At 47.7% G+C, this 14905-nt stretch overlaps 7 protein-coding genes across 7 annotated transcripts; all 7 read right to left on the bottom strand.

Moving 5' to 3' along the window:
* Positions 1-53: 53 nt before the first annotated feature.
* On the bottom strand, positions 54-1604 carry SIR2 (NAD-dependent histone deacetylase SIR2; the record flags this gene model as incomplete). Its single annotated transcript, XM_022610500.1, has 1 exon — positions 54-1604. One exon carries the CDS (start codon positions 1602-1604, stop codon positions 54-56), a length of 1551 nt encoding a protein of 516 aa, XP_022466790.1.
* Positions 1605-1824: 220 nt separating this feature from the next.
* Positions 1825-2370, bottom strand: RTG1 (Rtg1p; the record flags this gene model as incomplete). Its single annotated transcript, XM_022610499.1, has 1 exon — positions 1825-2370. One exon carries the CDS (start codon positions 2368-2370, stop codon positions 1825-1827), a length of 546 nt encoding a protein of 181 aa, XP_022466789.1.
* A 238-nt stretch (positions 2371-2608) lies between these two features.
* On the bottom strand, positions 2609-5134 carry NAT1 (peptide alpha-N-acetyltransferase complex A subunit NAT1; the record flags this gene model as incomplete). The annotated part of the gene is made up of 1 exon (XM_022610498.1): positions 2609-5134. The coding sequence occupies one exon, from the start codon at positions 5132-5134 to the stop codon at positions 2609-2611; it is 2526 nt and encodes an 841-aa protein (XP_022466788.1).
* A 214-nt stretch (positions 5135-5348) lies between these two features.
* On the bottom strand, positions 5349-7172 carry KNAG0K01770 (uncharacterized protein; the record flags this gene model as incomplete). The annotated part of the gene is made up of 1 exon (XM_022610497.1): positions 5349-7172. One exon carries the CDS (start codon positions 7170-7172, stop codon positions 5349-5351), a length of 1824 nt encoding a protein of 607 aa, XP_022466787.1.
* Positions 7173-7338: 166 nt separating this feature from the next.
* GPR1 (Gpr1p) lies at positions 7339-10041 on the bottom strand (the record flags this gene model as incomplete). The annotated part of the gene is made up of 1 exon (XM_022610495.1): positions 7339-10041. One exon carries the CDS (start codon positions 10039-10041, stop codon positions 7339-7341), a length of 2703 nt encoding a protein of 900 aa, XP_022466786.1.
* Positions 10042-11005: 964 nt separating this feature from the next.
* Positions 11006-12250, bottom strand: SLM3 (tRNA-5-taurinomethyluridine 2-sulfurtransferase; the record flags this gene model as incomplete). Its single annotated transcript, XM_022610494.1, has 1 exon — positions 11006-12250. One exon carries the CDS (start codon positions 12248-12250, stop codon positions 11006-11008), a length of 1245 nt encoding a protein of 414 aa, XP_022466785.1.
* A 224-nt stretch (positions 12251-12474) lies between these two features.
* On the bottom strand, positions 12475-14772 carry MPS1 (serine/threonine/tyrosine protein kinase MPS1; the record flags this gene model as incomplete). Its single annotated transcript, XM_022610493.1, has 1 exon — positions 12475-14772. One exon carries the CDS (start codon positions 14770-14772, stop codon positions 12475-12477), a length of 2298 nt encoding a protein of 765 aa, XP_022466784.1.
* Positions 14773-14905: the final 133 nt, after the last annotated feature.

Below are 14905 nucleotides of genomic sequence, written 5' to 3'. Positions count from 1 at the left end.
CTGAAGTGAAGTGCTTCTTCCACTCGCTAAGCTATGAAATACGACGGGACCGCTCACTCGATGCGCGACACATTGTAGAGACCTCTCATCCACTCCCTCGTGGAATACCGCTGGTTCTTGAGCTTGTCCCAGTCCCTGTGCGGGAGCTCCCACCCGCAGCTGTCCGTGACGAGCGATGCGATATCGTCGCAATACCCTAGCAAGCTGAGGTCGAACTCCGCGTGCTTCACCGGGTCCCTGTTGATGAGCACCTGCGGGACGTCAATCGGGAGCATACTGACGATATCTGACACTGGCGCGACTTTCAGACTCGTGCCGATACACACGAGCAAGTCACACTTCGGGATGTCCTCCCTGAGAGACTTGTGGAATTTGGAGGGCAACGCCTCGCCAAAGAATGTGATGTCCGGTTTCAACACGCCGTAGGACTTGATGTCCAGCGGGATCCCCAGATCGTCGTACGCCTGCGAGTTATCAGCTTCGAGGAACTTGTCCAGCTCGAAATTGCTCTCGTCCAAGTAGTCCTCCTCGGAAAGCCCCAACGCGGTCCTCGCGGCCCGGAACAAACGCCTCCTGTCCTGGACGCAGTAAGGGCATAGGGGCAACTCAACGCGCCGGATGCTGCCGAAGACTTTCTCCCCAGGGACCTTCCAGTGGCACGTCACGCAGGAAGCCGTCGCAAAGGACCCGTGGCACTGCACAAGTTTCTCAGCGGGGACCCCAGCAGCGGCCTCCAAGTTGTCGATGTTCTGCGTGTAGTTCCTTAGCAACTTGTTCTTGTCAGCGAGCATCTTGATGAAACTGTGCAAGGGTGAGTAGATGCCGCTCGGCGGGAGCACCATGTGTGCGATACTGTAGAATACGGACGGGTCCCTCCTGAAGATCTCGTAGTTAAACACGTCCTGTGGGTCCTGCAACCCAAGGTACTTGATCTTCGAGTAAAACCCCTCGGAAGACCTGAAATCGGGGATCCCGAGAGAGGTGGACACACCAGCACCGGTTAGCACAATCACGTTCGACGCACTCTGTAGCCTCGAGGCGAAGTCGTCAACGGTAGTGAAATTCGAGAGCTTGACACGCGTCGCGAATATCTTGTTCATTGCCCGTTGCAAGTCCTTGATCAGACGCACCGTCAAGCGCATGTCCAGAGGGTCGTCTATCCCCCGGTACGTGTAGCAAACGTCCGACTGCAGAAGGGACCTGTCATCCGGTGGGGGTTCCAAAGCATCCTGTATCGTCCTCGTCAGACTACTGTTCTTCAACTCAAACCCAAGCAACCGGATCAAGAAGTATATGTACAGCGAGTTTACCTCCTCGGGCAAGTACTTGTCCAAAAACACGTTCGCCCCGTAGTTCTTCAAGTACAGCCGCGCGTTCAGCGAGTCCTCCTTCGTGATTTGCGGCAGAACGTACCTTCTCGTCTGCCTGTTCATTGCTATCGCTATGGGACCCCTGCTGTTCACCGGTTTCAGCACATCGGGCACCGCCGTCATCGCCAGGGGCACCCCCTCGGGCTCCGACAACACTTTCACCACGGTCTCTTGGTCACCAAGACCATCAGCACCGACACTTTGCCCCATCGGCACGCTCGCCATGGAAGTCATACCGTCTGCGCTAAAAAAACAGGCTGTAAATTATCAAGCGCGACTAGTAACCACTCTCACCAACCACTTGCAAAACCGTTCAACCGCTCAACAGCCCTTTCAAGCATCAACATCAACAACAACAGTCTCTGAGAGGTTGTTCTCAGTCAAAAGTTTAATTCATCGACAATTTTTCACTTTGACGACGACGAGCACTCGATGAGCAATGCCAACTTGCAGTTTAGTTGTACTCAGAGTAGCCACCGTACTCGAACGACTGATGTGGTTGTGACTGTTGTGGTTGGGTTTGCGGTTTGGCAGGTTTCCTGTCGTTGCCGTCGCCAGCGAGGGGCCCCACGCCAATACGCGACAACTCGATCTCTGCACTCGTGTCCTCGAGGTTTATGTCATCGATCAGCGTGCCCGTAGTCTTGCCCAGCTTCTGTACTTTCAGCATCAGCTCCACTTCCTCCCTGTTGCGGGAGTCGACCTCGTTCTGTAACTGCGTGATGTACTCGACCGCCTGTGTCAGTATCTGGCCCTTGTTCGGCTTGCCGTCTCTCGTCCCCGTGCCCTTCAACTTTGATGCATTGGGGGTCTCCTCCTCTGGGGGTGGGAGGTCCTTGGACCCGTTGTAGTACTCTTGGAAGTACTCCCGTGGGATTAACTGCAGCAACTCCTGGATCCGCTCGTTGATGTTGTCTCTCCGCTTCCTATCGTTCTGGAATGTCTGGAAACTAGAGCTAGAAGTAACCGACGAGGGCTCTGCCTCAGGGATAGTGTTCATTATATCGGTGTGTGTGTCTGGATACAGCAGTAGCAGGCTGTCCTCCACGCTACAACTCCAAAGTCTCTCTCTCTCGTGATGAACAACGATTGCAAAATAACGATGTAAAACGTGTATTGCGTCAAAAGATGGGACACTACATCTTTGAGAAGCACTACGAGCTGCGCCAGATGGTTCTATACATGTAGTAACAAGTTCTGTTCAGTACGTATTTATGTATGCGTCTTGCATTCTCCGATTACAGTTCGTATTGGAGGATTGCGTTCTTGATGTATGGCTCACAGTGGGCAAGGGAGTCCAGGATCATGGGTTTAACCTTCTCCTGGTCGAACACTTCCCCGTGGTGGTACATGAACAACAGTGGCGTGGGCAACCGCGTCTGCTTAGAGTACCTCTCTTGAAACACTTCAGTCGAGTCCGAGCCATCGGCGGGGAGCAAATCCTTGTAGTCCGCCTCCAGGCCAGCCAGTGCCACTTTCTTCGCGATCGGTTCATAGGGCATCGCATCCCGCGTGGCATTCAGCAACGTGAGCAGCATAGCACCACACAGTGCACTGTCCGCACCTTGCCTTTTTGCGCATCTGTTCAACGCACCAAGACACAGGGCAAGTTTCCCAGTTCTGTAGTGGAACTCGAAGTCCACGACCGGGTCTCGCTCGTCGTCCCTGACTTCTTCGTTGTATGCGTTGTAGAATTCCTGCGCAAACGAATCCAGCGGCGTCGCGGTTGCAAGCAACTTCGAGCCGAAAGGGTCGTCGTCTTGGTCCTCGCTGTACGCAAGCACCTGTCTCCTCTCCTCCTCTCTGCGCTTCTTCACAGAGGACACCTCCTTCTTGGCCTTCTTATTGTTCGCCTGCACGGTACCGTTCTCTTCCTCTGAGGCACCACCAGCGGCAATTCGTCTCCGCTTCGCCTCATCCTCGAGCTCGAAGTAGATCCTTGCTGCAAATCTCATCGCACGTACGTACATAGGCTTCGTGTACAATGTTTTCCCCCACGAAAGCATGTCCAAGTACGCCCGTGGTGTGCCCTTCCTCATACAGTACGAGTGGAAGTCCAGTTGGTCGTCCTCAAATTGCTTGTAGAATTTGGAGATCGCGGTGAATCTCTTGAGGGAAAGACCTCTGTATTTGGAGACCAGCCACTGTAGCTCCCTCAGTTCCCCAGCAGATTCTTCAGTTTCGTTGGAACTGTCGTTTTTGAAGTCGTCCAGCTTCTTGACGGCCTCCAGGTAAAGTCGATAGTACGCCTCACCTTGCTCCACGATAAACCACGAAGCCTCTACCAAATGCAAATCTTTAACGCCGTTCACCGAGTTGTCGTTCTTGGTGAACAATGATGCGATCTCAATTGCTTTGTCAATGTTGTTCGCCCTTAGGAAATACTTGACAGTCTTTGAATTGATGAACCTGTCCTGTAAGTCCAATTTTCTGGCCTCCTCCATGACAGCAGCGGCATCGTCCAACAATCCGTTGTGTTTCGCGATCCTCGCTTTCAAGATGTAGAACTCGACCAACGTTGGCGTGTGAGTGATCGCCAGCTCGATGTATTTGGATGCATTGGTGTAGTCCTTAGCAAAGAGGTAATGCTGAGACAAATAGTAACAAGTCCAGATGTATTGGATTGGGTTCTCACCCGCGTCAAGGGAGTCCAAGTACTTACCAACAACACGCTCTAGCAGCCTTGGAACAACGCCCGATCTCTTTTGGTAGAGCGGCTTGACGTTGGAGAAAGTGGCCGGTATACCACGCTTCAACAGCGGGATAACGTACTCGCCCAACTTCTTCTCCAACTCACTTTCATCCTTGATGAAGGTCAATGGGATGTACTTTGGCGGCTCGCACCTTGGGTAGAATTTGGCCAGCTTCTCGTACAACAATTTCTTGACCGCCGGGTTGTTCTGGACGGCAAGGGACACCTCCAACAGCTTATAATAGACAAAATTGTCAGGGTTGCGCTTAATCAAAGTCCTGTAAACGATCGAGGCGTCACGGAACTTACCCATTTTCATAAGACAGGAGGCCCTTCTCTCCAGGATACCAAACTTGTCCGAGACCTTCCCCTCAATATCCTGCAAATGGTTCAAAACTTTCTGCAACTTCTCAGCATTGGTATCAGCCTGTCTGTACATGATGTCATTTTTGTAGAATAGACATTCGCTGTGCTCAAACTTCTCCGCATCGCTGATCTTGCCCTCGGCCAGTTTCTCAAATTGCGATAGAGTGTTGATCGCTTGCTGTCTCTCGCCATTGATATCTTGTGCAATAGCTAAGGAGGTCCAATTGGCCCTGTACCCCAGATATACCTCCCAGTACTTCTTCCTGGAGACCAACGCCGCTTTGAAGTCCCCGATTTGCGACTGCAAAGTCGCCAGATCCCGGTAGATCTGGTTGTTCGTGGACCCGTTCTCCAAAGATGCTTGGAACCACTTGATCGACTCCTTATAGTCCTTGGTAGTCCTCATGTATATACCGAGAACATGACAGCAGATGGCGCTAGCTTTGGTGCCGTCAATTAACTTAATTGCCTGGCCAACCAAACCCTCCGCCTCCTTCTTCTCCCCAAGGAATAGAAGGTCCATAGCCTTGAGCGACAACGTATCCGGGTTACGCGAGTCCTTCTTCAACAGCGCATCCAGCAACTTAACGGACTTCTTGTAATTCTTGTCCTCGTAAAGTTTCAGCGCCTCCAAGAACTGCGAATTGTCCTTCGCGGGGGTCGATTTCGAAGCCGCCTTCGGCTTCATAAGTTTCCTTCTCGACATTCTAATGGAATACGAGCAGTTATCAAACTCAATGGACACACAGACACCCTCTATCTCCCACGAACTCTTCCACTGTTCACAGTGTAATACCGTTTTGTTCACTACGAAATAAAATTTTTGATGTCGAGACTAACTGCGAAGTTACCCGAAAGACAAGAAGGAAGGTCCCTCGCACTTTGACACCTACAGATACAGTATACACTGGTGGGAGTAGTCAGGCCGTTTGGTCTGGGTGCCCATGGAAGGCTATCTTTGTACACTCACTTTCGTACCCTGGGATTTGGATGTAATTGATTCCCGCGTTTTCCAGGAGAGTGAGACTTGTATTGTTCTTGACGAAGGTGTCTGGCTCCATGACGCCGACAAACACCGTCTGTATGTCCCCTCCGAGGGAGAGTACCCGCTGAACACACGGGTCGTTGCCGCTTAGTCGAAACGAGCATGGTTCCATGGTCGTGTATAGAACCGTCCCCGGGGGGACCCTTCTGTGACCCGTCTTGGTAAAATACTTCTCTAGGGCGCACTGCTCAGCGTGTGTGTTGCCCGGTAGTTCTCTGGAGTATCCTACCTCTAACACATCGGTGCCGTTGGTTAAAACAGCTCCGACACTGAATGCGGTGGTCGTGGGGCCACACTTGCGAGCCTCCTCTATAGCAAATTCCATGTACTTTTTGTGAGGGTCCAGAGCCCATTGAGGGAAGGACGTGCGGTAACTCCACTTCTTCTTGCCCGTTTCGTCGTCCAAGATGGAGGACTCGTACTTGTACGCATGCAACCATAGAATCAACCCGTTTAGGTCTGGATCAGTGTACAAGTCGGTTCCACAGTCTGTGCATTTCTCCTCTCTTTGCACCTCACCTTTGCAGTCTCTGAAGTACCAGCTCTGAGCTGACTTGGTCTTACCGATCTCGTACAACTTCGTGATCACATCGTCGAAGTCAGCTTCCCCGCGAGCACCCAGCGCATCCCCCCATATACTCGGGTTCGAGTAGATCGGGTCGTTCGCAATCGGATGGCCCAGGTACTGCAAATGGACTCTGATTTGGTGCTGTCTCCCAGTTAACGGCTTACATTTTACAATGCTCGTCTTACCATCGTAACTGATCCTTTGGAATACTGTTTTGGCATGCTTGGCATTCTCATCATCTATTTGACACACCACATTGAGGGAAACCCTAGGCTCTAACGTCTTCAATGGTTTTTCTACCGTAATCTCTTCCCGGGGGAACTCCCCCACCACGCGGGCAACGTACTCCTTCGTGACCTCCCTCGCCTTCAGTTGGTCTCCAATCTCATCAGCACCCTTCGGTGTTTTCGCGAGAAACATCAACCCACTGGTTTGCTTATCCAGTCGGTTGCAAGGGTGGACCGCAATCCCCAAATCTCTCTGCAACATCTTTGTGACAGAATTGAAACGGTAGCGGCCAGTTGGATGCACGGGGATCCCACTGGGTTTGTCGATCACTAAAATATCGTCGTCTTGGAATACAACCTTCACGGGATTTGCAGTCACTGAAGGTTCGTGTCTATGCAATTGATGCGTTATCAGATTACCGTTCTTGACCACACTGTCAAGGTTTGCAGGTTTTCCGTCAAGAAACACAGAACCTTCCTCGATAGCCCTTTGGTAATACTTCTTGTCCCTATCGCGGAATTCGCTGACGAACACATCTAACAACTTCCGATCCCGCCATCTCTCCTTGCAGAAAGTTTTGTAAGTGAAGTAGTACGGTTTGATCTTCCGTAACCCATTCTCAATTACAGCGTCGTAATCGGGGTCCTCCTGTTTCTGTTTCAACTTATTCGATTCATTCCAGCGAAGCCGGAACCCATTGGAGTCACGCAGTTCCTTCGTCGTTACGTTAACTTTCCGTTTCTTCAACTTGTTCTCCTGCGTCTGCTTCGCCTGTCTCACCTCCTCATGCAGATATTGATCAAATTCATTGGGGGTATCTTTTGTGGTCATAGCTGGTACCTTCAATGTTCGGATGTGAGGTAGGCGGGAGACTAGAAAACAAGTCTGTCTCACAGGGAACATGGACTTCGGTCGCTACCAAATAATCAGGAACCAGCGAAGAGTAAAATTTCACCTCAATTGAAAAACGTTAGATTTTTATTAAAACGTGTATGTAATATATATAGTACAAGTAGATGAACAGTACCACTTTTGGGGTCTTGCTTACTAGAGGTTCCAGTTAGTACAGCTATGATTCCGGCATATCATTTAGGAAAGTCAGTAAGTCTACTTGGCCCGCGTGTTCATTATCATTATTATTATTATTATTATTATTAGTCGTAATGGTAATACTTTTGCCGATGGCAGAAGTGCCCGTTGCATTAGTAGTGGGTTGTTGCCGTTGTCTGTTTTCATCTAGATGCTGTGTTTTGTGGTCGTATTGATGCTGATTAGGGGTAATTATATTACTGTTCGGATATGCAAAATTAGTATGGGAGGTTGTAGTGTTGTTCCCGTTTTGGTGGAGTGTGGAGAAACTATTTTGGTTTGTGAGTTTCGGTTTCTTTAAACCGGGACCCTGCAATAGACTGCTCGTTATCCTGTTATGAATATTATTATCATGGGATGTCAAGTTGTCCGTGTTGATATCATTGTTCAAAGCAAGCGATAGCCCTGGGATGACAAAATCATCGTCGTCGTTGGTATAGCTCAGCTTTATAGACCTGTTCAACTCATCCAGGTCTATACCGTACAGCATTGGAATGTTATGAATAAATCTCCAGAACCAAGGCACTTTGACGATTAGTGACTCCTCACACGTTTGTTTTTTTGACGGCAACTCGTTCAAACTTGACGGTTGAGAAAACTTCAGTCCATTATGTTGCGGCGATACATCAGTGCTCGACACGGTGGTGTAACCTGATGACCGAGGAATTGTATCCAAATAGTAGTATCTATTCCAGTAGAGGCAATCATTGCAATTGTCATTAAAGTTTACTTTCTTAAGCCGGAATATGCACTTGAAGAATCTGCCAATGTACCAGCAGGTTCGCTTGAATCCATTATCTTTATGTTTCCAGCATCTGTGCTTGTTCCATGTTGAGCGGTAATACCATCCCCTCCTCCCCCACTTGCTATGACAAAGCTGCATAATCTCATCTTCGCCGATTTCGCCCCTTAGCATATATTTGTTCTTCAACGCCTCTGCTTGGACCCGATTCCAAGAGTACTTCCAAGGTTTTTCTTTGAATATAAACACGAAGGAATGGACAAAGCAACTCATTGGTCTGATAAATGTGTCGATATAAGTCAACCACATAATCGGCCCGTGAAGCAACTCATGTCTGGTCTGCGAAATGTCTGCAATAATGGGGAAAAGCCAAAGTAGAATGTATGAGAAAGGGTAAATGAAAATTGCCCTCAAGTTCTTCTGGATCTGCAGCCTCTTCTTTTTCATTCTTCTATAATTCTCCCTCTGGAACTGTTCGTTCACTGAAGAAAAATTTGTTGAATCCTCTACGTTACTCTGAGTACGGGTACGTGTCGGGAAAGAGTTCAAGTTTGCCACCAAAGGCATCTCGTTGCTTTGCGCAGTTGAGTTAGACGATAGAGAAGCTGGGTAGAAATCAGACGCCAGTGTCGGGGCTCTTGTGGATTCCGATGATGAGGACGGCGAGCATTGTGATGGACCCAAGCGTTCATCTGCCCCCAATGGACTATTATAATCTGTGTTTTGTGACCTCCAAGGTTCCCTAGTTGTACTGTGAACATTCATTATCTTTTTTGATAAGTCCTCATGTGGAGTAAAATGAGTCATTTCGATCCCGCTACCTTCTTGGGCCGGTGTAGCTGTATCGTCATGTGCAACATCAGGGATGTTGGGTAGGTCCGGACTAACAGGACAAGATGCCAAGCTTTTTGTAGATAATGACTTACTGGAACCTAGGGAATCGTCTCCATCCATCTCTAAGCTCAACCAGAAAAAATTAGTGATTGCGCCAAATATATGGTGAAGTGATCTCATGCACCGCTTGGTGAATCTTTTCATTGGTGGGAGGTCTTTGTCTGCATCCTCATCGGCCTTTTTTGATTTAGAACCAAAATCCTTCATTTGCGATTTAATTTTCCGCGTTTCCTTCAGAACGTAAATGTAGATGGAACAATAGATCGCAATAATAGTGAGTATCAGGATGTACCTTGGTCCCCAACTCAAGACGTATTTATACCACAGTGGTCGAGCCGGCAGATAGCACCATGCACTCCAAGGTTTATATCCACCACGTCTTGGTTTGTACTCGAAATTGTAGTTGTTGTTATCCAGCACAATGTTGATGGAATTTGGGTCTGGGTAGTCTATCACGTTGTAATCGATGAATACCAGACTCGCCATTATACTCGGAACAAGGAAAGTGGTTGGCCAAATAATCTTTTTATACTTGTAAAGTCCACCTTCGATGTTGCCTGTCTTCTTGTTTCTCCACTTCCAACTGGGTTTGAATATTAGTAATGCAAAATGTATAGCAAAGAACATGATGGCAAAATCCGACCCCTCCGTGGCGAATTGTGTGAACCACCCTAATGTGTTGATCATGCTCGGTGTCGCGTAGACTCGACCATTTGCTAGAATGATGACTGGGTAGATCAGTAAAATGAGTGCCTTTAGGAAATCACAGACGATTAAGAACATGATCAGTTCGTGTCTAAACAGCCTTTTTCTCCTGTCGTAAGAGGTAATGATGAATATGGATATCAATCCGACCGTAATTGACGCGCCGGATGCACATATGGCTATGAGTCTAACGTTCAGTAGCTGGTATGCAGTTAAGGTGGACACCATGCCTGGCAAACCCAATGCAATGTTAACGGTCGTGGTGTTTAAGACTCTCCTACCGTAACTGACATTTCTCACGGACTTCTCAGACCATAGAGCCCGCGGTATACTAAAATGCATGGTGGTAGTGTTTTCTTTGTATGTGCCCTTCGGAAAGAACCTCTCTATCGTATCACTCCCTTGTGTTTCTCTTTCGGGCTTCTCTCTCTTCTCTTACCTCCTCCCTTTATCTCCTCTCGATCCTTATACCTTGCCTTAATTCTCCTCTTCCTTCTCTTGATAGTAGTAGTGTAATTTTTATAGTAGTAGTTTAATAAGCAGTTGGGTGTCACTCTGTAGTCCCCCTGGATCTCTGACTCACAACAGTTATCAAATTGTATGTTTCCAAAATGTGTTTGTATCGACGAAGGTGTATCTATTAGCATATAGTCGCCACTGCCGGTAATATGACAAATCAAAGAGCAGAGAAAATAAAAGTGTACTGTTACCAGGAAATCTGTTTATTCTTCCTCTCTCTCTCTATTATTAGCACTGTATTTTCTGGTTCTTTTTTTTCCCCTATCAAACACCCAGTGCAAGTAGGTATAACTTTCCCAAGTAAAAAATTCACTTAGTTAACGTTCAAAAGAGTTTCGTCCACCACTGAAGTAAAGAAAAAAGGGTGACACTGATAAGGACTCTTCTGTGGGATTGATCAGAAAACTGGATATCTTCTTGTCCGACAAACTCCACTCAAAAATGGGGGGAAATGAAACGGAAAAAGAAGGAAAGAATAACCTGAGACCGAATCAAGTGCTTTCACGGAACTGTAAACACTTCTGCCAATAACAGGAAGAGAAATACAACACTTGTAAAACCACAAGGAATGCTAGCCCGTCAAAGACACAACACTTGCCTTATCACGTCCGAACCACTGCACCGCACAGGAACGTATCAAATTCTACAGTCAGAATCTCTTTTCTGTTTTGTTTTGAGGAAAAAACCACGAAAAAAATTTTCCTTCATTTCTTTAAAAACACGTGACTGAAAACGCGTGCTTGAAAAAAGTATGGTAGCGCCCTGTACTGGTACTGGTACCGGTACACTACTCGATGCTGCCGCTGCCGAGCACCCGGTCGTTTATGTAGAGACACCCGTACTGTCCCTGGGCCATGGCCCTCTGTGGTGTCGCCAGTGTCAGCTGGAAGGACGGTAGCAGCGTTGCAGATGGGTCAGTTGCAACGCTGCAGGACACCACGGGTATTGGTTCCTGCAGCGACCTATACTGCATGTACAGGGACGAGTTACGTATGGCGTCCTGTATCGTCTTTAGTAGCTGTTCGGGGGTAGTAGTTGTCGGCAGAAGGTGTCTGAATCCGGATATTGAGAGTGAGTCGCGGTACAGCGAGGTGTGCACTCCTCCAGGAACGATGACAATTTCGTTGGTGTCTTTGAATTTCTGCGAGACGAACCAGGCACCTTTGTGGTGACCCTTCCCCTGGGGCATCGGTATGCCAATCTTCTGTCCAACTGTGTACGACCAGAGCCCGTCGTGGCGGCCCCAAACGGTCTTCTCTCCAGTGGCTGGGTCCAATGTAATAATGTTTCCCGGCTCGTTTGGTAAATACTCCCGTAAGAAATTCTTGAATTTGCCCTGTTGGCTGTTGTTCACAAAACAGATTCCCTGTGAGTCCGGTTTATCGGCTACAGGTAAGTTCAATTCTCGAGCAAACTGTCTTGTTTCTGATTTGAGGAAATGGCCAATGGGTAAAATCACGTTTGGTAGTATCTCCGGTTTCAACTGTGACAGGTAGTAACTCTGGTCCTTACCGGAGGGCAGCCCTCTCCACAGTTGAAATTCGTGGTCCCTGACCTGCTCCAAAATTCTGGAGTAGTGACCCATGACAAGCCAATAGTTCCCGGTGCCGTACTTCAGATCTAGTGCTTCTCTCAATTTCCCAAATTTTATGAATCTGTTGCAAAGAATATCTGGGTTTGGAGTCCCCCCAGCAGCATACCCATTCAGCATTGGTTCAAACACATCGATCCAGTAGTCCTTCTCAAAATTCATTAACTCTATGGGGATACCCAAATAACGGGCAACGGAGAAAGCGTCCTTCCAGTCCTGTTCGTCGCAATGTTTCGGGTTCTCGTTATCGTTGTTTGCACTCGACCAATTCCTCATGTACACACCGGTCGCATTCGGGAATGAGCTGAATATGCTGGCTGCCACGGACGAATCCACCCCAGATGACATCGCAACTACTACATTATCGAATTTATCGGGGTGCGCTTGCTTAAAACCTTCCGGTATTCGATTTAGTAGTGCTTTACTGTACCTGGCAAACATTCTCAAACACCACGGTGTATCTTTCTGGACCTGTGTTTGCTGTATCTTTAAAGGGCGCTTGCAAGGACGTCTTTGTTTGATTCTCGAGACAGTTTAAAATGCAAATAATATTATTAAAAATGATACTTAATTGTTACACAACGTTCGGTAAGGAACGGGAAATAATGACGATGCTGTGAAGAAGTCCTCGAGGACAACATGATTCAGGGTGGCTGTGTAAGTGCTCAGATTCTATACTCTGATAATTTCTCAATCACATCGTTCGCCAATGCATCGATGGTAGTGATGGAAACGTCGCCTTGCTTGATACCGTACTCTACTGCGTTTTTCACTAAGTCACGGACAAAGGCTTCTGAGACCAATATGGGGCTCAAAAAAGTGCTGTTCAGCATGCCGTCAACATCGACCCTCTTGTTGGGATCTCTATTCAAACAAACTTTGATTAGTTCGATGATGGAATTCGGAACAGTCACGCCCTCCTTGACGCTAGGATACTCGATCTTCACAGAGGGTTTTATTATAGCACGTATTCTGTCGTTACCTTGAAAGGATGCATAGGGGGGTTTGCCATACACCATTTGGTAGATGATACAGCCGAGGGACCAGACGTCGGAAGGCTTACCGACTTTCCATCTGCTCACATTGGATTCCCCGTTCGTGTAGTTCATTGCAACGAGTGCCTCTGGTGCCATGTAGTTGGGTGTACCAATCTGTGTTTCCCTGTAAATGTTTACGGTATGTTCTGGGACTGCATTGGCGATACCAAAATCAATTATCTTTAACGTGCCCTTGACGAAAATAAAGTTAGCCGGTTTCAAGTCCGAGTGCACAATACCTACATCATGCACCACTTTAACACAGTGACTAATCTCTCTGGCGTAATACCTGACAAACTCGGTATCCAACGGTTTGTTCAGTCTCTCGCGCAACATTACAGATAAATCGTAATCACCGCACTCCATGATTAAGTAGAGAACGCTAGATTCTAACGCGTAGTTGTACAGTTGAACTACCCTCTCCTGGTTTTTCAACTTTTCCAGAAGAGCAATTTCACCTTTGAAGCTTTCCACGGAGGACTCCTCGAACATGTCTATGGCCACTCGTTTGAGTGCAAACACTTTCTTGGAGGAGTCCCTTACTTTGTAAACTTTGGAGGAGCCACCACTGCCCAGCAGTTCGATCTTCTCGTATTCTTCGTTATTGATCACAATGCTTGTATTTTTCTTCGAAGGTTTCGGTTCCTGAATCTCCACGCGTTTGATGATGGCCGGTTTGTCGAGTTGTTCCAAGTTATTTTTCGGTTTTTTCAACTCCGGTTCTTTCTGATTCACGTTCAAGTTTGCAAGCACTTCTCTTTTGCGGATCAACTTATTAACGTTATAGTTTTCATTGTTATGAGCCGGTAGCTCCTGTTTCATTACGTTGTGGTTTGACTCGTTCAATTGGACCGGTGTCCTCGGCGGTAAGGGCCCAGACGTGCCCGTTTGGTCGGAATGTCGTATGGCTGGACCCAGAAGATCGGCAACAGGTTTTTCGTTCTCTTCAGACTTGTCGTCATAATTGCCCTTATTCGCCCAGTATTGGCTGCTATTGCTCACGACGTTTAACGAAGAGGATGAGTGTTTCCGTAATGCAACCCTTCTATTCTCCTCCTTCCTTTTCTCTATGTAAACTTTTGAGATTTGAGGTAGTTCCTCCATGGGGATGTTATATTTGTTAACGTACTGGAATGGGTTTAGGTCACCAAACACAATGTTGGAGTAGTCCACCTGTGGAGTCATCTCTCTATCTTGTTGTTCAACCTCGCCCTTCGCATCCCGCTGTATTAATAAATCGTCCATTTCAGAAGTTATAAGACTCGACGTCATTGAGGTTCTCTTCGCTGGGCCCAGTCTATTCCTCCTCTCCAGATTCAAAAATCGTTTGGCCCTCCGCTCTAGTAGTTTGGAGGTGGTTTCATCTCTGATGGTTTGTTTAATCTTTTCGATATTTACCTCGTGGTCCTTCAGATCAATGCTGTTTACCGTGGGTGGGTTAGATAGAGACGACGCGGTTCTCGAAAGTCTTCTTCTCTCCAGAGTCCTGTTCAGCACATCATTCTTGACCGTGCTGATCCTCGAACTGTCCTCATGTTTGAGGTTATTCACTGTAGTCATGCTGGATGGTCTAGCTGGGTTGTAAACGGTACTCCCAAAGATAGAAGAGCTGGACGGCGACGACCCGTTGCGGTGTGATACGATATTATTACCACCTGGGCCATCGATCCGCTGGGTCACCCTCGGGGAGTGCGCCATACCAAGACCTCGAAACTTGGTAAACGTCCCACTATGATTTGCACTCTCATTGAGCAAATTGGAACCAAAATCGCTTAGTTTCGGCGGTCCTATTATATTATCCTCATCTTCCTCATCATCACTCGCGTCCACCATACTCCTTATCGTCGAAGTGGACCGAGACAGAGAACCCGCGCCTTCTATATTGCCGTCTGCTCCTCGCCTATCCTGAGACAGGTAACGCGACATTTTGGACGCCGTCGGTGTATCTTCTTGATTCAACTTCAAGGACTGTCTCTCAAGATATACCACTTGTTTACCTTTTCACTGTTTTAAGAAAGAATTAAAACCACAAAAAATATACTCAAAAAGTTGCAAATTT

The sequence above is a fragment of the Huiozyma naganishii genome, chromosome 11 (genome assembly GCF_000348985.1).
Source record: "Huiozyma naganishii CBS 8797 chromosome 11, complete genome".
NCBI lineage: Eukaryota > Fungi > Ascomycota > Saccharomycetes > Saccharomycetales > Saccharomycetaceae > Huiozyma > Huiozyma naganishii.
This window is presented reverse-complemented; position numbering and strand designations above follow the sequence as displayed.